Source organism: Erigeron canadensis, chromosome 9 (genome assembly GCF_010389155.1).
Source record: "Erigeron canadensis isolate Cc75 chromosome 9, C_canadensis_v1, whole genome shotgun sequence".
NCBI lineage: Eukaryota > Viridiplantae > Streptophyta > Magnoliopsida > Asterales > Asteraceae > Erigeron > Erigeron canadensis.
Genome location: NC_057769.1, coordinates 28314388 through 28335291, shown reverse-complemented (window position 1 = coordinate 28335291; position 20904 = coordinate 28314388). Strand labels below are relative to the sequence as shown.

At 34.0% G+C, this 20904-nt stretch overlaps 5 protein-coding genes across 6 annotated transcripts; 2 read left to right on the top strand and 3 right to left on the bottom strand.

Annotated features, from left to right (window-relative positions):
- Positions 1-745: 745 nt before the first annotated feature.
- On the bottom strand, positions 746-1543 carry LOC122583479. The gene is made up of 3 exons (XM_043755878.1): positions 1415-1543; positions 1151-1231; positions 746-880 (listed from the first exon to the last, which is right to left on the bottom strand). The coding sequence occupies exons 1-3, from the start codon at positions 1541-1543 to the stop codon at positions 746-748; spliced, it is 345 nt and encodes a 114-aa protein (XP_043611813.1).
- A 1070-nt stretch (positions 1544-2613) lies between these two features.
- LOC122583867 (hydroxyethylthiazole kinase) lies at positions 2614-6042 on the top strand. The gene is made up of 2 exons (XM_043756241.1): positions 2614-3127; positions 5448-6042. Exons 1-2 carry the CDS (start codon positions 2672-2674, stop codon positions 5838-5840), a joined length of 849 nt encoding a protein of 282 aa, XP_043612176.1. The 5' UTR covers positions 2614-2671; the 3' UTR covers positions 5841-6042.
- A 177-nt stretch (positions 6043-6219) lies between these two features.
- LOC122584022 (dirigent protein 18-like) lies at positions 6220-7023 on the bottom strand. Its single transcript, XM_043756383.1, has one exon. The coding sequence runs from the start codon at positions 6982-6984 to the stop codon at positions 6220-6222; it is 765 nt and encodes a 254-aa protein (XP_043612318.1). The 5' UTR covers positions 6985-7023.
- Positions 7024-9691: 2668 nt separating this feature from the next.
- LOC122582296 (PHD finger protein ING1) lies at positions 9692-12577 on the top strand. 2 transcript variants are annotated; one of them, XM_043754667.1, is made up of 7 exons: positions 9692-9784; positions 10356-10427; positions 10545-10732; positions 10878-10938; positions 11423-11516; positions 11632-11785; positions 12135-12577. In XM_043754667.1, exons 1-7 carry the CDS (start codon positions 9757-9759, stop codon positions 12243-12245), a joined length of 708 nt encoding a protein of 235 aa, XP_043610602.1. In that variant the 5' UTR covers positions 9692-9756; the 3' UTR covers positions 12246-12577. The 2 variants fall into 2 exon arrangements, with proteins under 2 accessions (XP_043610602.1, XP_043610601.1); XM_043754666.1 differs by having other exon boundaries at positions 11417-11516.
- Positions 12578-13246: 669 nt separating this feature from the next.
- On the bottom strand, positions 13247-20045 carry LOC122582837 (chaperonin CPN60-2, mitochondrial-like). The gene is made up of 17 exons (XM_043755272.1): positions 19897-20045; positions 19695-19719; positions 19485-19616; positions 18745-18904; positions 18463-18638; positions 17814-17909; positions 17574-17678; positions 17400-17486; positions 17203-17292; positions 17031-17111; positions 15447-15515; positions 15183-15356; positions 14607-14706; positions 14425-14528; positions 14191-14296; positions 14028-14106; positions 13247-13650 (listed from the first exon to the last, which is right to left on the bottom strand). The coding sequence occupies exons 1-17, from the start codon at positions 19932-19934 to the stop codon at positions 13530-13532; spliced, it is 1743 nt and encodes a 580-aa protein (XP_043611207.1). The 5' UTR covers positions 19935-20045; the 3' UTR covers positions 13247-13529.
- Positions 20046-20904: the final 859 nt, after the last annotated feature.

The window sequence follows — 20904 nt, the reverse complement described above, 5'->3', positions numbered from 1 at the left end:
GGATATCATTTCGGAATGGGAATTTTTAAGTTGAGATTAGTTTTACATGTGAAATTGGACAATTTTTAACTTTTAATTGAAATGAATGGTCAAAATTTAAATATCAAGTTTGAATTTTGATTTTAATTCAATGATTAAGATTTTTCTAACTTAATTTATAAAGTTTTAATTTTAGAGGATCACAATCTTACAATTTTTGGGTTTTTAGAATGAATGATCGTAGTAAGATTTTCAGTGTCGGTATAAAAATTGTAAGTCGTCGAAAATGTCATAATTGTACAATTCAGTTATGCTACAGTATTTATTAAAAATGTAGCAAAAAGATAGTGTACTTGTTGATGGCATGAAGTTATGAATGGCATAAAAGTGAATGCAAGGAATCTTTATAAATATGGAATTCTGAATTAACCTTGAGATCAAATTTTAGACCCAAATGTACACAACTTAACGACAATATATAATTGTGACAATTTCCAACCTTTTCTTGAACAACCCACAATGTTTAGCTACCGAACTTTTAAACCTGAAACCTCTTGACGTTTGATCATTTAGCCAGTCACTTTAGGCTCGTACAATACAAATTATTGCATATAGCTATAACCCACGTTGTATTGTATATTTTATATTCAGAAATAGTGTCAATTGGGGGACATAAGTTTCTTTAGATAGTGACAAATATATGTATACGTATGATATGTAACAGATTAAATGGTGCAAACGTCAAGAGATACATAAAGTTTTTTCTTCATTTGACTTTCTTGATAACTTGCTCTTTAGCTTTTTGAGCTGCAATGTCAACAACATTTTCCCTTGCCCTCTTCACTAAACTGCCCTTGGCTTCCGATAGTTTTCCTTTTACTTCTTTTGTCATATTCGAAACCTAGTTAAACAAATTGCAAAAAAAATAAAAATAAATAAAAACGTCAATCCGCTAGATAAAACTATTTATACGAAACCAATATTATATCTCAACTAGGTATTTATATGTACCATTTGCTTTAATAGATATACTACAATTGTGTAATACTGACTTGTATAACTTATATCTTGTGATACATTCATAAAAAACAATGATATAAATATCACTTCCCTTCTTATATCGTCTTGAACGAAATTAATATAAGAGTAATGATTTCTTTTGCCTAATTACCTCTGTGAACCCTTCCTTAACTTCATCGGCTGCTTCCGTTACCTCTTGACATGTTTGTTCGACCTTTTCATCCGTGTTTTCCTGAAATATAACGTATCATTTGATATTTATATGTTGTAGCCTATCGGACAAATATTGTGGTCGATGATTACAAGGTCTTAATCACGATTTATAAAAATCTAACGCTTTTGCTATTTGTTTTTTAAATATAAATTCTGTCGTTTAAGAAAAGTTAAATAAATTAATGACGTATGCGATTCTTACCTTTCGTAGAGGTTTTGAAGCGGTGACAAATGATCTATGGCTTCTTGACAAGGACGATATGTGAATGTCATCCAAGATAATGATTTTAGAATTTACAAGAAGATTACGTATTTTCAAAGTCGTCGTCATGTTTTAGAAATTTGAGAATTTTGAAATTAATTAGAAAACAAAAATACCAAGGAAATTGATACTTGGTGTTAAACCAATTACCATTAGTTCGTCATTGAGCGTTTTTAGACAATTCTTTTTGGGCCTCATATTAATTTTGCTTACTAAAAGAAAATTTGATATAAGGCTATAAGCTACACTTGCTTTAACGACCAGATTGAACCCTGAATCTTGATATAAGGTACATTCGTCGTTGATTTACGTACATTAACATAACATGAACGTGCATACTGCATATGCCTATTACTGGACTAGCAAAGAAAATAAAAAATACAATGTAACCGTCCATAAGATCATTTAATTTGTTACAAGTCAGTTTGTAAAACGAGTATGACACACATTATTTATTAAAACGTAGAAGAAAATAAAAAATAATAATAAAAAAACACTTTTATGTGTAATTAGCTTTATTTATAACTAGACGAATACCCGCACGATGAGTCGGTGAAGATGGTAGCGGCAGCGTCATGGTAGTGGTAAAATAGTATATGCTATTAATATAAAAAGGTGTAGTATGAAAATTAAGGAGTAGATATTGTAAACTAATTTTATTATGGTATATTAGGTATTCAATAAGCTTATTGATAATTTTAATTATATTAGTATAAGTATTTAGATATTTTAAGAGTAGAATAGTGAGTTCGTTCTATAAAAATATGAAAGATTAGTCCTATTATAGATGAAATGAATAATACGAAGTATTATTTTGACATATATAAGTTTTGTTACCGTACGTTTGATACCCTACCCTATTCGTAAGGTGGCATACTCGGCAGACCCAGCTGACAGGTATATCGTCTTATCATGGTCTCGACAGACAGGTATAAACACTTTATCCTTTTACGGCTTTTACATCTTCCTGGCCGGAGGTCCTTATGGAAGCAGTCTCTACCTTTGGGTAAAGGTAAGTCTGTCTACAGCTCACCTGCTCCACACCCTGCTCAGGAATTGATTATAGTTGTTGTATTATTTTGACATATATATAACTTGAAGGTGATAAAGAAAAAAAGTTTATGAAAAGTTGAAAATCCTTTCAAGTGGTGTTAAGCCCATAAATAAATAAAAAAAATAAAAATAAAACCCCTAGTCATGGCAAATCAACAAGAAGATAAAGAAGAAGAAAAACCCAACAAATGGGCTACAAAATCTTGGAAATACATATCATCACTAAGGCAAGAATCACCACTAATCCAATGCATAACAAATTATGTATCAATGGATATAATGGCAAACACTCTTTTAGCAGCAGGTGCATCACCAGCAATGGTCCACTCAATTCTTGAAATCCCTGATTTCACACCACACACACAATCACTACTTATAAACATTGGCACACTCACTCCTGATTGGCTGCCAGCCATGAAAGCTGCAGCTGGTGTGGCTAACAAAATGGGTAAGCCATGGGTTCTTGACCCAGCTGCTGTTGGTGCTTCAAGTTTTAGACTTGATGCTTGTCTTGAATTGATTCAACTTAAACCTTGTGTTATTAGAGGAAATGGGTCTGAGATTATTTGTCTTGATTTGGCTTCTATTGGTTCTACAAAGGTAAAGCTTTCGACTTTTTTCGGTTAAGTTTTGGATTTTGGGTTCTTGATTGAATTTGGGGAAATGGGTCAATTCTTGTGATATTTAGGGTTTGGTAATTTATTTATTTATTTTTGAACAGAAAACTTTCATTCATCACTGCCAACTTACATATACAATACCTCTATATTTACATATCTATACAATGAACCTGCTCCAGTCTTCCAAACTACATTTAATTTACAAGGAGCTAATTGCCTTAATGTCTTGGAACAGCTTTTGGATGCCCAGCTCCCTCGAATCTTTAATTGTTTATAGCTAGCCAAATGCACCAACACGTGACGAAAACGATCCCTTTAAACACTTTTTTAGCCTTCCTTTCCAGCCCCACATGATTCTCAATCTCGAAGACATCCTTTACCGAGAAGAAAAAGATTGGGCTAACCTTGCACCATATACTAACACAATACCAGATTGCCATGGCCACTTCACATGAACAAAATATATATTCCACCGTCTCTTCTTTATTATCGTACAGCCCTCACAATTTCTTGCTTGAAGGGTGATTAATGTTGGAATATGATCCATCGACACCCTCCACATGAAGATATTACACTTCTTTGCAACCCATTTTGACCACTTGAACACGAACCTCTCGCTATAACCACAGCAGCTTCTAAGGAATTCCTTGACTCCCTTAATTGAAAAAGCTATCTCTTTTCCCCCAACCCACAGCCATCTGTCATTATTACCGCTTAGAGTTACTCCCCTTAGAAGGTTTACCAGCTTTTCCCATTCATCTAACTCAATAGCAGAGCGAGGATCCCTCTTCCAGTTGCAAGAGCTGCCAAAACCTTTTGTCACCATGCAGAAACGTTCACAAACCCGACAGCTTTTTTCTTTCTCCTACTTAAATAGGTTAGGAAAAACCTCTTCAAGTGCCTCATCACAAGCCCAAGAATCAAGCCTAAATCTCGTGTTTTCACCGTTTCCAACCATGCCTTTAAACAACCTGTTAATGCCCACTCCATTGACCTCGAATTTGCCAATGACCCCCACAATAGACTTCCAAACCCCTGGAATATATATGTGTATATATATATATATATAGAAAACGGAGTATGTGTCTTGTAGCCAAGCTTAGGTATAAAACCCTTCACGTAGTAATTTTATTTTTTTTAATATTTATTGTATAATGAATAATAATTGGCCCCCATGTTTTTTATGGATTAAAAAATTAAGATATGAGAGATTCTAAGGTTTATATTTTAAGACAAATATCAATACACCACACAATTGTTCACATATTTGTCCAAAAACCTCAAATACTGCTAGATGGTTCTTTAGTTGGTTTATCGGTTTTGTCGAAGTATGTAATCCTGAGACAGTCAGGATAACTTGATTTATTTGTGAAATTTCTTGTTGAAGGTGGATCATATCGTTGGCCCATCATCTGATCGGGTACTGGGTTAAGTTAACTTGATGCCTCTCACTTGGTGGCATCAGGGACAATTGTGGTTTGCAAAAATGTCGACCTTTTTTCTACAAAGGTGGCAATAAAGATTAGTTGGTTGTGTCAATTAGATAGGAATTCGCCTAAAGTATTTGTTGATGATCATGTGTTTGTACATTGGTTCTTGATTGTATGTAGTGATGCTATCTCTTGAATATGTTTTGGTTTGAATTATGATTTATGGATATTCAGTAGAAAACATTTTTTTTTGTTTTGTTGTGTTGTGGATGGTTATTTCATTTAGATGGTTACTAACTAGTTCTTGCGGCTGGCCGAGCTGACTGGCTTAAGTATTGCCAGATAGTAAGTTAATACAGCCGCTACATGGAATATGTGGCGTATAACCAGCTCTTGACTGTAATAGTTACACAGGACAAGATTGATAGTGCTATACATTGTTAGTTATCTTTGAAATTTTGAATGATATTTCTTGTTATAATTATCCACTTCTTAAGGAAATAATTTCTTGTATATCCATGCCTTCATATTGGTGACCTGAATTATATTCATCTTTTGATAGTTAAGTGTGTGTAAGTTTTGGTTTCTAACTACACAGAAGTTCAAGAATGTGCCCAGATGGCTTTAGTCAATTGAAATTTTCTGAATTGCTTAAACTATGAATGTATTTTCGTTCAAAATCTTGTTGAGGATCATGTGCATTACTTCTTGATTTCTCATTATTTTTATTTTGTATAAGTGTTAATTCAATCTGATTTTAGTAGAAGATATTCTTCCTTATGTCTCTTTTGCCCTTCTTCCTGTCAATATACATAAGTGGACTGGTATCTTGATTAGATGGTTGCTAACTAGTTTCTTGTATATATTAAGGGTGCCGATAGTTTGCATGAATCCAGTGATGCTATAGAAGCAGCAAAGTCTCTAGCTAAATCTAGCGGCAGTATTGTGGCGATTTCAGGGTCCGTTGACTATGTTACAGATGGTGAACGAGTTGTCGGTGCACATAATGGTGTGCCAATGATGCAAAAGATAACTGCAAGTGGATGTGCAGTCACTGCACTCATTGCTGCTTTTGTTGCAATCGATCCTACAAACGTTTTTGAAGCCACAACATCTGCATTATCTGTATTTGGTTTGGCTGGCGAAATTGGCATGGCTATGGCGAAAGGACCCGCATCACTAAGGATGCATCTGATTGACTCACTCCATGGGCTTGATCAAGATACTGTTCTTCATCGTGTCAACATTCAAAGCTTCCCATGAGCATGGTAACTTGGTAATTTGAAGCCTTCCTGCTCTTGATTTTCTCGATTGCTTTCTTTAACTTGTATGATTATGGTTCGTTTGTCAATAGGAAATATCGATTTGTTCATATATGCCAATAAGATATGTAGGGGTTATTAACCTACGTTTTGAAAGTGATTATGCGATTTTGGATTCAGATAAATAAATGGGTTGTAACATATATGTACTATGTAGGGGTGTTTAGCCGTAGTCAAGTCAAAAATCAAAATAACACAAATTAAATCATGGTGACATTGATGAAGTAAGAATTACAAATAAGATGATGTTTTTTTTGTTCAAACAAACACACACATACATAGACATAAACACGAAAAACTCTTGAATGATCTGTATACTTTTAGTATGTAAGGTGGACGGTCAACCTCAGCAAAGACTCGACTCCATCAGCAACAATTTGACCAGCTGGTATGAGTGACCGAATCTCAGCAAACCCACAAGCATGCAAAAACTTCCCTGTCCCACCTGTTATGGACAAGCGGGACATCGGGCTTCCAATCTTATACACCCCAAAAAAGTTAATACTGTCGCCATATTCCCCTCCTTCCATCATGGCTGTAAATGTCATCATCTGTCTACTTCCGTCTGCCGAGCTGGCAACATACACCCCTTGTGCTTTCCCTAGTGTCTGTGAACCCAACTTGGCATCAGCTGTTAATAAGTCATCAATCACTGTAATAGTTCCAAACCCGAGCCCAAGCCCATCAGGGCCAAGCTGAGCCGCAATTTGGTTTTGAGCATTGTTGTTTAGGTTAAAATTTCCAGCAAATTGTGTACCTACTAAACCCGTACCAAGCGGTACACCATTGGCATTTACGGTTGGGATGGCCCCATTAGCATTAGGAATCGCGACCCCACCTGATGGAGCCCGGAAACCTATGCGTCTAGCGAATGGTACTTGACCACTATAAATATTGCCTAGTAGCCCAGTCACAGGCCTAGCTGTTGGGTTACTTCCACCAAGTATATCATGCATATAAAGCTCAAAAACATGTACTCCTGCTTCTGGTGTCGGGTCTATTGCAGATACGCTTGACATCTCTAGATGAAGAGCTCCAATGAGTATTATTGTGAATATAGCAGTTCTTAATGAATGCTTTGACATCTTGAAATGGTTTTGTGTATGAAGTGATTATTGTTAATGAAAAACTTGAAGGTTGATTGTTTGTTTGGATGGTTTTTGTGGTCATTTATAATGCAAGTTTCAAAAAGATGATGGAGTTGTTTAACTTAACCTATTTTGGTGGTGGAATTGGTTCTATATAGTTTATGTTAATGTTTCTGGTAATCCCATCAACTTTTTTGAGGGTCTTGAATATGGTATAAAATACAATTGCTGTATGAGATCACTTCTAACTTTTTAGTACATAAAGCCTGGTTTCCAGTCTCTCTGTCAAACTCACTGTTTAATTTTTATAATTTATTATTTTGAATCAAAATTATTGGTTTTGATTGGTATCAACGGCAAAAACTTTATCTCATGAATCATGATTAACAAAATTAAAACAATTAGTCATTAGATTTTCTTTTTTTTCTTTTTTTCTTTTGCTGTTCAAAAAAAAATATATATTTTTTTTCTTAAAGGTGACTGTTATACTATTTTTATTCCTACTCTTAAAACTACCTCGTTTACGAATATACGACACTATTATTATTCCTACTCTTAGATTTTTATTTTTTTTTACCGTTCCAAAAAAAAAAATATGATTTTTTCTTAAAGGTGAATGTTATATTATTTTTATTCCTACTCTTGAAACTACCTCGTATACGACACTAAATTCACTAATGCTATCAGAGACTCTAATCGTGTGTTGTAGTGGTTATAACCAAACCATAACATGCAATTGTCGGAATTTGGTGAGGAATCATACATAATTTATTTAATCTATTCCGATATTCATAACAACTTCTTTCAATTGTAAAAGCAAATACTACCGGATTAGTTTAAGTTTCTAACGAGAGGTTTAGAGTGACAAAGAAACATTGACTACATGATCTCCTGGATGTATTGATGATTACTTGAGAATCAGTTTTTAATACAAACGAAGCTCGATCATGTTTATTCGTTTAAGTTCAAACAACCAAACCAACAAAAATGAATACTTAAACATAATTTTGTGTTGTAGCTTTTTCTTTTTTTAGATGACAATTGAAACTCATACCTCATCAATTATACAAATCCGCCCTCCCAAATTTTCAAATCCTATCTTCTATTTATTTAACGAAATATGTTTATTTGAAAACTTAAAATTTGGGTGAAAACTAAAAAAAAAACACCAAATGTAGTGTGATTTAAAACTTAACACGATAGGTTTATAGTTACCCATCATCACCATCATATCTCTCTCTCTCTCTCTCTCCCCCTCTCCCCTCAAGGCAACGCTATGGCGGTAAGGGCAGCACCCGTACCGTATCCATCTATTACACTATTTCTGGGATTGTCGCCCATTAAATCCACATCATTTATATCTGCGTCTGACTTCCAACCCTTTTATAAATGACTTGAGGTAGGCTACTGATAAGGGCGAAACCCTCCTGAACGGCACAACTATTTGATTAAGGGCTTCACTAGTATTGTATCACAATTTCCAACGATGATGCCGGTAGTGGTGGGCAGCTATAAACACCTTGTATGAAATTTCCAAATCACATAGTGTTTTCTGATTTCACACAAATTTTATTTTCAAATGATCACAAGTTCACAACCTTACATATTGTATAAAATAACAAGACGATATTGAAATTTATAAAAAGTGATTACTAACCAGAAACGATATGACGTCATTGCATTGTAGGAGTACATGTTTGTATTACTATCGCTAAAAAAATATACAATAGTATTCGTTATTTATTAAAAGTATATACATGAGTGCTTCTTTTTATTATTTATATTTATAATTTATAATCTATATTATGAATACTATATTATAAATCAGAATCCCGTGTCTAAAATTTTAAGTTTTAACATTTACTTTCCTAAAATGTCCCTTCTATCAATTCTATATTACCAAACACCCTTTCTCTCTACTCAAATCTCAACCAATCACCTTTTTTTCTCTCTGCTCCATAAATCATTTACTCCTCCAATTCATTCAAAATCTTTTATCTCGCAATCGATAAATTATAAAAATTATATGGGTATTCTTAAAATTTCATGTTCTTTCATCAGAGATGTCATTCGATATACTTTCGACGAATTTTTAAATCCGATGGCGGAGGCCGTACGGCTAAGACATTTGACTATCAAACTCTATGACCTAGCTATCACCCCCACCATCTTACCACCGTAACGCGCGGATACTTACTTTCATATGTTATAAAACAACTCTTCTTTTAAAGTTTAAAAATGAACTTTATGCTGCATTCTTTGCATTCTTGAGTTTATTTAGGTATGGAAAGGAAAGGAAAAGGAAGAGAAATGATAGTTTTTTGCATTCTTGAGTTTTTTAGTAAAGAGAAATGGATAGAGAAGAAATGGAATTTAAGGGGTTTTAGTTTTAATTACTTTCCTTCCAAAATGGGCTGGAATGGAAAGAAAATAATTACAACTTATGTGTTATTACTATAAAGCCTTCATCCATCATATTTTACTTATAATATAAAAGGGTATAATTGTAAAATTGTTATTACTTTCTTTTCCTTTCTTATCAACTCAAAAATAACATACTTATTTAAGTTTTTCTTTCTTCTCATCTCTTTTTTATCCCTTCCTTTTCTTTTTTAAAAAAAAAAAAAACTTGAGAATAGAGCATAAATTTTAATAATCAGTTATTGGATTGAATTTCCAATTATTTTAGGCGGGGCGGGTTATAACGGCCAACCGAACCTTCTTATATAATTTTTTCCCCAAAATAAATCCCTTTTTTTCTCTAATACGATGTCGTTTCTCGAAGACTTTCAAGCTAGTAAGCCCTTCAAATCACCATAATATATTTATACATACATATATTTACGTCTTTAATTTAATGGAACATTTCTCTGTATATTAATTAATTCAATCATTTCCTATCGAATTACAATTTGATCGATTAAAAATTTGAAACCCTAACCCTAATTTTTAGGGCTTTTAATTTATTCTTTTGATAGTTATTTAATTGCTAAGTCTGATCATATGAGATATTTTAGTGATAGTTAGTTATGATTATATTCGTTAAAACGTTGATTAGTGGTCACGAACATCGAAAGTATGGTTCGTCCAAACGACAGTATGTGAAAGACAATGTTCAGACTGACCGAGTGGCCGAGTGTCTGTTTATCGAGAAAATGTGAACATATTTGCAATTTTTTTTTCTTTGGAACCGACTTATTTATTTGGGCCGTAGTTATACCAACGCAGCTATGCACCTAGCGTTGGATGCAAATTTGCGCAGGCTGCAAAGATTGAATACGGGGATATAATACTTTAGGAAATGATAAAACTTTTATCAATCATCAGGTTTTGGTAGCAGAGTTATTGGAATGTTTTCATTCATGCAGGTTTGGAGCCACTGCCAAACATTTTACAGAGGAAGTACGCATTGTTACGTGACTTGGATAAAAGTTTGCAAGGTATACTATACACACAGACTTTTGAGCTTATAGACATTTATCATATGTTTTGCTAGTATTTTATATTTATATATCAAAATTAATACATGTATGTTCATGGGTGGCCCACATCTGCAGACATTCAACGGGAAAATGAACTACATTGCCTACAAGAAATAGATAAGTTTAAAGACGGAGTTAAATCTGGAAAGATTGCACCGGGTACTTCACTTAATAAATTCTCAGACGAAGCACAGGATGAGCAGAGGCATGCTATCAGGATTGCTGACGAGAAGGTTGCTCTCGCTGTTCAAGCATATGATCTGGTACCATACTCGACTGTCCTTTTTATGCTACTATTTTGAGATATGTGTGTTTTTTGACAGTATTTCTCTGGTATCCCGTTTGTGAGATTTTTTGGTCTATTGAAATTGATATTGAAATTAACAGTTAAAAATAATATTGCTTCAGGTGGATGCTCATATTCAACAACTTGATCAGTATCTTAAAAGACTAGAAGGGCAGCGCCGTGGTAGGTTTCTTCTTCCTCCTGAATTGGTAGCATGTGATACTGATATCACTGATATACTTCATGCTCCTGTTTCTGATATGTTGTTTTAGGGTAACAAGATAGGTGGAGTGCGTAATGGGTCAAAGTGGGTTTAGGCTGAAACAAGCCATTTTTTAGCATGGTTGGGAATGGGTCTCTCGGGTTTGGTTGATCTCATCTACTTTTAAGTTATACTTGCAAAAACAGTATTATTCTGATAGTAATCATTAATCAAAATATTTGAATAAAAATGGTTTATGATGCCCATGTATCTAAATTAGACATTGGGCAACTTTCAACATGTTCAACAATTTGACCCATTTCCTTTTAGCTAAAGTTTTTAATTAGATTAGATGAAACAATGCCCAAATAGACCCATTCATAAGTAAATGGGTCAAAGTGGCAACCTCGGTTATTGTGGACCCACACTTCCATCTTACTTCTGCTATTTTTATGGTAGTAACAGAAAAGGAAAATGCTGCTGCCACTGGATCTCCTGCTTTGAACGCTGATGGCAATGGGAAGCCTGTAAAAGAAGGTGGTAGAGGAGGACGGAAAAAGTACTTATCTTTAATGAACATGCTTTAGCTTGAAACATAGTGTTAATTATAATCACCTCTTATTCTTTAGATGGGGGGCTTTAATGCTGAAAGTTATCACTTTATTTCTATTCAGGTCACGCCTTGCTGCTGTAGCTTCCACAGGCACAACAACGACCTCAAACCCACCCAGTATGGACTTGGACCTGCCAGTTGATCCTAATGAACCGACATATTGTTTATGCAACCAAGTGAGCTATGGGGAGATGGTAGCATGCGATAACCCTGAAGTGAGTATAACAGTAGAGGTGAAGATATTTGGAGGGTCTTGGTGGGTTTGGTGAAGAGTCAGGACGGGTTGGGTTGGGTTGGCTCATAACACTTAAAAATTTGAATCTAAAAAATTATTAGTGTGTCGTATATATTTACAAATACCAAGTTATCTCCATAGCAATCTATCTTTAAATACGATTTTGGATCTGTTAACTATACACTTTGCATGAATTTCAACCTGTTTGATTTAATCGTTTGATTCAGTATAAATAACCCCGCTATAAATGAGCTGAATCTGACACATCTAAAGTTTAGTAAGCATGTCCTGGTTTATAAGCAACAGTTTGACAATCTGTTTTCCTACAGTGCAAGATTGAATGGTTCCATTATGGTTGTGTTGGTTTGAAAGAGCAACCGAAAGGAAAGTGGTACTGTACCGATTGCAGTGGTATGCAAAAGCGGCGAAAGGGCAAATGAATTAGTAGATTCTTTCGTAATATTGCAGGGAAGTAATCAAAGATCAGTTACTCATATTTGGTGTGATGTGTATTAGATGTTCAAATTAATGTTTTCTGCTTCACTTTATCTCAGTATTAACAGTCATCCTTGTTAGTAGAGGTTCACCATTTGTATGTTGACCAACCGAGGTGACAATATGAATGAGCTGGAAAGGCATAAACGTTTGTGTCATGTGGATTGGTTGGGCGAACCTGCAAATACTATGTCTTCTTTTATCAAGGTTATATTGCTCATGTAACATCATTCTTATAAGGATACATTACAATAGTCATATGCTTTTTTTAACAGCATAACGATTTGTGATGTTTTATACATACGATAACCAATTTGAACAAGGTCGATTGGCAAAGGGGGGAAATTGGTCGAAGGTGACTACTTAGGTGTGTGTGCATGTACCATCACTAGATGCAAAGTATGTTTCACAACTTATACTTACGCTTCAAACTGTTTCTGTTTATGTATCCTTTAGGGCAAAGCACTTTTAAAAGAAATCTCTTCAAAAATCTCTCTACTTCTGGCCTTTTGGGTAAGAAAACGACTTTTTGACAATAATCTTTTACTTTTGGATACGACTGTTTACGTCATACATTTTCAAACCCCACGTGTCCTACCTCCCTCATACACTACATATCTTTATGACTAAGTATCGTAGTTGTTTTTATTTTTATTTTTTTCCTTTTTCTAAAATGGCATTTTATACTCTACTCCTACTCTTAAATTACAAACATTAAATTACAAACATGCCTAAGACTCGATACTTTAAAAAAAACCCTTATTAATCCACCCCATAAATGCATGAAGTGAAACTCAAACCCAAGTTCAACATTCAAACAACTATTATTAACCTTTTCACTTTCACGTAATTTCATTAGTAGTATCAATTTGATCCATCAAAGAAAAACATAAACAAACCATCCCATTTTACCAATACAGATGGGTCAAAATCACCAACTCAACAAGATCAAACCAACTCCGACATTCAAACAACCCGATCTGTAACGGTACAAAACCAATACATCAAAACTTGCCAGTGGATACAAATTCTTCAACATCATGCAGCTAACAAAACCTTAATGTCATTTAACCTTGGCAAGAATGAGAAATTTTCTGCTAGTCTACCATAACAAAACTTTTGACGGAACCTCTCATAATCTAATCACAGGTTTCTACCTTCCTACCCCATGTTCTAATCAGGCAAACGCTATTTTGTCAGTAAAACAAGTCAATACTTTCAGTCTCTGGTCAATAATCCATGCCACCGTAACCACCCATGCCACCTAAACCACCACTTGAAGCTGCTGCACTAGCAGGCTTAGGGTATTCAACCACAATTGCTTCTGTCGTCGTCATCAAAGAAGAGACACTACATGTTCAATGGTGAAAAAAACATGAGTTATGGATAGATGTGACGATTCCAACTGATAAGCTGATGAATGGGTCTAATTGGGTCATCTCGTCTAATTGGGTCATCTCGACACATGGATCAAATCAAAATACTTGACCAAAAAGAAATTAGATCAAATACATTAGCAGATCAAAAATTACCAAATTGTAGGGTTTTTTTTTTTATATTTATAATAAATTTATCATTATTGCGATATATAGCATTTGTAATTATCTTTTAATCATTAATCTTTAAGAAAAAGAATGGATTATGGACAAGAAGGTGACAACCCATTTCTCCCATTACTAGACCATCCCATGCGCATAACCATTTAAAACTCAAAGCACTCAACTAACCTTGCTGCATCAGCCAATGCAGTCCTTATCACTTTTAGTGGATCAATAATTCCACTTTTGACCATATCAACATATTCACCTACACATCAAATCATTGAGCCATGTCATGTCAATGCCTATTTGGAGAATTAACTACATTATTCCCATCTGCTTAAGTACATACCTTTGGCTGCATCATATCCAAGATCAGTGTTATCCTGCTCCAAAAGCTTACCAACCACAACTGAGCCTTCCACTCCAGCATTAGAAGCAATTGTATGAACCGGCATCTGCAATCATTTTAGCAAATTTTGAGTTCCATGTATAGTTATCCGAAGAGTAGTGGTGGTGCAGGTATATGCAAATATATCATGCCATTCTAAAAATATATATATATGCAAACATATCATGTGCTAACCTTAAGTGCATTTTTGATGATTTGAACACCTGTTTTTTGATCAAAGTTGGCTGTTGGTAACTTGTCCAACTCCTTTGATGCATATAGAAGGGCAACACCACCACCTGCATTCAAGAATTTATTTTTAAAAATTTCTAAGCCCTTTTGCCAACTTACCAAACTGACATGAGAAATAAATTTACCGGGAACAATTCCTTCCTCTACAGCTGCCTTTGTGGCATTCAGAGCGTCTGTGACTCTATCTTTCTTTTCACCAACTTCTGTGTCGCTGGCACCTCCAATCTTTAAATAACTACCGTCTCATCATCAAAATGTACAATTTGGAAAGAATATAAACTCATTGTAGAAGTTGCAGTATCAACACATTTCTTATGAACATATCAACTTTTGTGGCGAAAGCTTATTTATTTGGATTATATTTTATCTCAAACAGACCAAACTAAAGTCCAAACCAAAAGATTAACAATACAGTGAAGTGGGTCGAACATGTTATATCTTACCCAGTATATATTTTTTAGAGCATACAATCTCTGAAATTGTCATAGAAATTTTAGATTTGTTGTGATAATAGGGTTCTGTAATTTTTATTAATCAATCAGCTGGTAAATATTTTAGAAAGATTAACAAGAAAGTGTTCATAGTCCAGCCCAGCCCGGCCCATTACATTTCAGATTGAACCGTTTTTTATTCTTTACTAACCGACCCATCTTGCCACCTCAAACTAAGATCATATAGATCAGGAGGTAACAAAGACATGCCTTCAGGACAGCAACACCACCAGAAAGCTTTGCTAATCTCTCTTGCAATTTCTCCCTGTCATATTCATTAGTGGTAGACTCCATCGCCGACCTGATTTGCTTACATCGCTCCTCTATTGACTTTTTATCACCAGCACCATCGAGCACAACTGTGTCATCTTTGGAGACAGTAACCTACATCAAATACTGCCATTAATTATACAACCAGCACCTGCAAATAACAAATATTTTTCACCTTTTTTGCTGAAAATTAAGAGCACATACCTTTTTACAAGAGCCAAGCATTTTAAAGTCCACCTTCTCAAGGCTCATACCAAGTTCCTCTGTGATAAGCTGCTTTACGTAAATGATGCATCAATTAGAATTGGTCTTAAGAGTATAACGCAGAAACAAAGATGATAATCAAACATTGATCAGATATGCATTAACGTCAACGCGTTTCCCTGTTAGTCATGTAGATAAAGCAGTCACTGACAGTGACAAGAGGTACCTGGGAACCAATAACTATCTTATCTTGTAATTTTGCCCTATTTGCTTAACGTTGTCTTAAATTGTAAGTAATGAAGTTTACAAAACTACTTAGCCTTTAAACTTAACCATCTTCAGTACTGGCGTTAAACAATCTTGTTTGTATTATGTTTTTCTTTCAGTTCTATATTACTCAACATAAAAAATAGAATTAATCATCATTATTATCCTCTTAGTAGTTAAGGACCAAAATTTCGGTGTTTCGGTCAAGGTCTGGTATTTGAAATATCGGTTATTTCAGTGGTATTTCGGTAATCTTAATATTATGAAAAATATTATATATAACTATATATGTACCAAAAAGATTGCAATTATACATACAAATAGCAATTATATTAAGTTAATACTACATCTAAATATCAAAGTCAAGCTTAAAAGTGTCAATGTTTGATAGATTAGTGTTAATACTTCAAAAAATTAGTTTTTTTATATGTTGTTTTTTAGTTTGGACAAAAATAATTTAAATAAAAAATAAAAAAATCTAAAAAACTGGTATACCACCGAAATACCACCAAAATTTGGACTGAAATTTGACCGATTTCGATGAGATTTCGGTAAATTTCACCGAAAATCTCAGTACCGAAATTTTGGACAAAAATCTACACCGGTATACCAGTGGAGGACTGAAAACCGAAATACCACCGGTATACCACTAGTATACCACCGAAATTGTAGGATAATTTATCCTACAAATTTGTATATAAAAGCAATGTAATGAACACTCATTTTTGCAATAACTCTGATGATTATCTAGCATAATTTAACATATGCCAATCACAAGAACCTAATGATTAAGTTATATGAAATTGTTTATGCTCAGCAAAAATTACATATAAGAAAGTGTAAAACATGCCTAGTATCAGAAGGTAAATGTGTGGTAACGCCTCCGCTAATGCCCAGCCACACATGTGATTGGGCTTACACAATATGGCCCCAGGTTCAGTTGTCGGCCATAGCAGGTATTGTGGTCAGGTGATTTACAGGCGTCTGTTTCTGGGAATCAAGGTGTTCCCTCCAAAATATGTATAATGTGTCTTGACTTGTTCGTTACATTTTTTTGGATGTGGTTTGTTTGGTTCTTTGAAGTTTTGTGTTTAAACGTTCTTTGCTGTCAAGCAAAGCTTCATTAACATAAGTACATAATCAACTCTCCACAAACAAAGTAGTTGGAAAGTACACAAAAAAGAGTTATGTTTTTGAACTTTTAGGTTTCTAATATTTCTTGCACACCCTCGATTTTAAATTTTAAATTTGCCAAAAGAGAATGCAATGGGGATATCGCAGATTAAGATAAAGAAAAACTATGAATAAAGAACCCACCTCGCCTCCAGTGATAGTGGCAAGATCTTGCAAGTGAGCTTTTCTTTTATCTCCAAAGCCCGGAGCTTTTATGGCACATACCTATCCAATGCAAAGGAAAGGAATGAAAAATAAGTTGAAAAAAGATCAGTTAAGAGGAACTGGTTTGTTGTTTCAAAAAGCAACACAAAACCTTGATGCCAGCACGAAGCTTATTAAGAACTAGTGTCGCCAGCACATCGCTTTCTAAATCCTCAGCAACAATTAACAGGGGCCTTTGTCTCTGGATGTAAAACATAACGAGTCAACCACCAAGAGAGGCAGCCCATCAAATCAAAGGAATCAAGAGACTCTACCCTCTTACATAGAAACAAAAAGAAAGACCCTTACCTTCAGTGCCAACTCTAAGACTTTGACCACCGAATTAATGTTTGAAATCTTTTTCTCATGGATTAGAATAAGAGGGTCCTCTAATTCCTGTTATGAGTTACCAGGTAGTCTCTTTTAATAAAAAACTAAGCCATATATATGAAAGCCAGTAAAAGAATATTCACAATAACTCACGCATTTCTGATTCTTTTGATTTGTGATGAAATGTGGAGATATGTAGCCCCTCTCCATCTTCATTCCCTCCACAACTTCTAATTCATTATACAATGTCTTCCCATCCTTCATCAGTTTATTCGAACAATCAGTAAAAATATACATGAGATATGCACGTATTCATACAACAAAATCAAGATAATCAAAGATTGGCCATTCAAAACTTTCAATCATATAGAAAACTAGCGAAATGCAACTTACTTGAATTGTAATGACACCTTCCTTTCCAACTTTCTCCATAGCCTTTGCAATTAGTTCGCCAATTTCCCGATCTCCATTTGCAGAAATTGTGCCCACCTATTATTATATTACATTTAAAGTTTCAAAAGTGAGTATGTAATAACAGATAATCGGAAGTTGTCAATCTGTCAGAAATAAAAGATAATGGTATTTGAATGTGCTTCTTGCTGCTTAAAGTTGTAACTATCAAATAATCAACATAGCTGAAAATCTCTTCTTATTCAAAATTAATATATAAAATGTTCAAAGAGCACATTTTTGTGAAAAAAAAAGGGTAAGTTTGTGAAACGAGAGTGTATATCCCTCAAATTAGGTCAAAAGGAGTAAAAAAACAACTTCAAATTACTCGAAGATAATCAGTATCGTTGCAGCGGGCATGAAGCCGGATATCCAAAACTTATTATTCAACCATAAATATTAAGATTATCAGAAACGAGTTACCCTTAAACCACACAGTAAATATTAATAATTTCAGTTATATGCCGCAAGAATTAGAAAATAATTTCTACAAGACAAAGCAATATACCCAATCACTCTGATAAAATAGTACACTCCACAAGTATATAGCGTTGATGTTCAGTAATTTAGTAAAATTACCATATACACTGACCTGTGTTATTTCTTCAGACGTGCTTATCATCCGAGCCCTGCTCTTTAAATTTGTTACCACGGCATCAACAGCCATGGAAATACCACGTCTAAGGTCCATTGCATTCATACCAGCTGCCACCGATTTGCATCCTTCCGAGAATATTGCACCAGTAAGGACTGTTGCACAAGTGGTACCTGAAACAGATTAAGATTTCATTACAACAAGTTGCGATATTTAAGGTGGAGAAAGGTTTATGACTTTTTAAAGAGGCTCAGTAATAAATTGCAACATCTGACTTACCATCACCAGCCACATCATTGGTGGCATGAGCAACCTGTTTAACTAGACTGGCACCAACATCCTTAACTTTGTCTTTAAACACGATGCTTTTTGCCACAGTAACACCGTCTTTTGTTACCTTTGGGGCTCCATAACTTTGCTCGATTACCACATTGCGCCCCTTCAAAGATAAAAATATATTCAGTTAAATTGCCAAACGCATGAGTTCACACTAATAACTACAAACCAAACAAAAATGTTGTTATGTACTAATGTTTGACCCCGCTTAATAAGTACAACAATGCTACTTGGATGCAAATAATACGTTACGATATTTCATTTCTTAGGGCTTTGTTATGAACTTCCTCTCACTATATTCACGTGTTACTACGGGTAGAGAACTTCACTGTAAAGAATAATGATATTAATTTCAATCCATAGGCCAAATTTTTCGGCTTAAAACTTATCATAACCCAAAGTTCCAAACTAACATAAGTCAAAAACCAAGCCACTCAAAATAGGTGAATGAAAAATAAGTGGAGCAAACAAACATACATGTATAATGTATGTCTTAATCATCACTCATTACCCATCTAACCTAAAAAACCATCTATTTATAACCCATAACTAATCCCTTAGACAATGTTACATGATTTAAAAGCCTATAACTTCAATATATATTTATAATGACAATAACTTACTAAACAAAACATATATATATATATATATAATGTATGTATATATTAAACAAAAACAAGTACCTTTGGACCCATAGTTACTCTCACAGCATCTGCAAGATCTTCAACTCCTTTAAGCATTAAAGCCCTTGCATCCACTCCAAATCTAATATCTTTTGCTCCATAATTTCTTCTCCAATTCAACCTACTCTCAATCTGTTTTCCAACACATCAAAAAATACATCAATACACACATATACATATATACATTTAAAAAAAGAAAATATCAAACACCTGGTGGGTACTACTTTTTGCAACCCTGCAAAACACAAAAAAGATAGAAAAAAACACTTTATTAAAAATCAAATTTCAAAATATTTTGTGGGTTTTTAATTTAACAACTAGGGAATCAGAAAGATGAAAGCTTTATTGTAAAAAAAAAAGGATAAATTGTGGATATATTGATAATAATGAAAATGGTGAATTTGGGATTTACCTAGCTTTGGATGCAAGATTTACTGCAAAACGATACATTCTTTTTTTACTATTATTAATTTTTTTACTTTTTTGCTTTTGATTTTTGTAAATCCTTTTTTCTGAGAGCTTGTAAAATGATGGTTTAAGATGAGTGAGAAAGATGGTAGGTGAATTGGAACTAATTAAAAAGGGTAATAGAAGAATCTGGAAGGTAGTGGTTGTAGGGTTTTAGGCCTAGAGAAAGGGTTTAAGGTTTTAAGTTCCATTAGGAGAAAGATGTAAAGGCTAATCATAACTACTGAGGTTTGTTCTGCTTTTTTCGGGCTCTAATTATCGTGTTAATATAATTATCTAACTACCGGTATGTTACCGATAACTATCAAATGAGAACCAAATTAAAATAAGAAAAACTACATTTTGATGCATTAAAAGTCTATAAAACTGAACTAATTATATATATATATATATATATTGCCGGTAGAACAGTAAAAAAAAAAAAATTTTTAGTTTTAATCTGGATCATTCAAATTCATCTACAGATCAATCTCAACCGTCTAAACTAAAAGTCAAATATAGCAAAAATCGAATATACTATATATACATCATCAAAGTAATAAAAGCACAAACTTAAAACGCATTATAAGAATACCTCTTCATCATCTTCGCGGGTTAAATTGTCCTCTTCAGTTACACAAGTAAGAATTTTCTGATTTCAATTTAAGGTTTTTCTCGATTTAAGCTTGAGATTCTTTTTAGATTCGGGTATTTTTTTATGTTTAGTTTTAATCATGGAATGGTTGTTGCCATTAGCTAGATGAGAAAGATGGATTATTCCAAAGAAGGGTTTTCATTCTTTGAAAAAATCAAGCATACATTGTGAATCTATTTTGTTTTTAATCTTGTGAGATCAGATTTTGTTGGTAATTATTTAATTAGGGATGTTTCATAACAACCGATGTTGAAGGCGTACACATATAGATAGTTATGTGTTATTAGTATATTCGTAGAGATATAGATTAATCTATCT

Excerpts from the sequence above, each read along its gene's own strand:
- LOC122583867 (XM_043756241.1), top strand. The coding sequence starts at position 2,672 with ATGGCAAATCAACAAGAAGATAAAGAAGAAGAAAAACCCAACAAATGG. Across the intron at positions 3,128-5,447 it reads CTTCTATTGGTTCTACAAAG|GGTGCCGATAGTTTGCATGA; the intron begins GTAAAGCTTTCG and ends GTATATATTAAG.
- LOC122582296 (XM_043754666.1), top strand. The coding sequence starts at position 9,757 with ATGTCGTTTCTCGAAGACTTTCAAGCTA. Across the intron at positions 10,733-10,877 it reads CTGTTCAAGCATATGATCTG|GTGGATGCTCATATTCAACA; the intron begins GTACCATACTCG and ends ATATTGCTTCAG. Across the intron at positions 11,517-11,631 it reads GGTAGAGGAGGACGGAAAAA|GTCACGCCTTGCTGCTGTAG; the intron begins GTACTTATCTTT and ends ATTTCTATTCAG.
- LOC122582837 (XM_043755272.1), bottom strand. The coding sequence starts at position 19,934 with ATGTATCGTTTTGCAGTAAATCTTGCATCCAAAGCTAG. Across the intron at positions 17,910-18,462 it reads CGTCTGAAGAAATAACACAG|GTGGGCACAATTTCTGCAAA; the intron begins GTCAGTGTATAT and ends ATATAATAATAG. Across the intron at positions 14,529-14,606 it reads AGAGGAAGGAATTGTTCCCG|GTGGTGGTGTTGCCCTTCTA; the intron begins GTAAATTTATTT and ends TCTTGAATGCAG.
- LOC122584022 (XM_043756383.1), bottom strand. The coding sequence starts at position 6,984 with ATGTCAAAGCATTCATTAAGAACTGCTATATTCACAATAATACTCATT.
- LOC122583479 (XM_043755878.1), bottom strand. The coding sequence starts at position 1,543 with ATGACGACGACTTTGAAAATACGTAATCTTCTTGTAAATTCTAAAATC. Across the intron at positions 1,232-1,414 it reads CTTCAAAACCTCTACGAAAG|GAAAACACGGATGAAAAGGT; the intron begins GTAAGAATCGCA and ends GTTATATTTCAG. Across the intron at positions 881-1,150 it reads TTAAGGAAGGGTTCACAGAG|GTTTCGAATATGACAAAAGA; the intron begins GTAATTAGGCAA and ends TTGTTTAACTAG.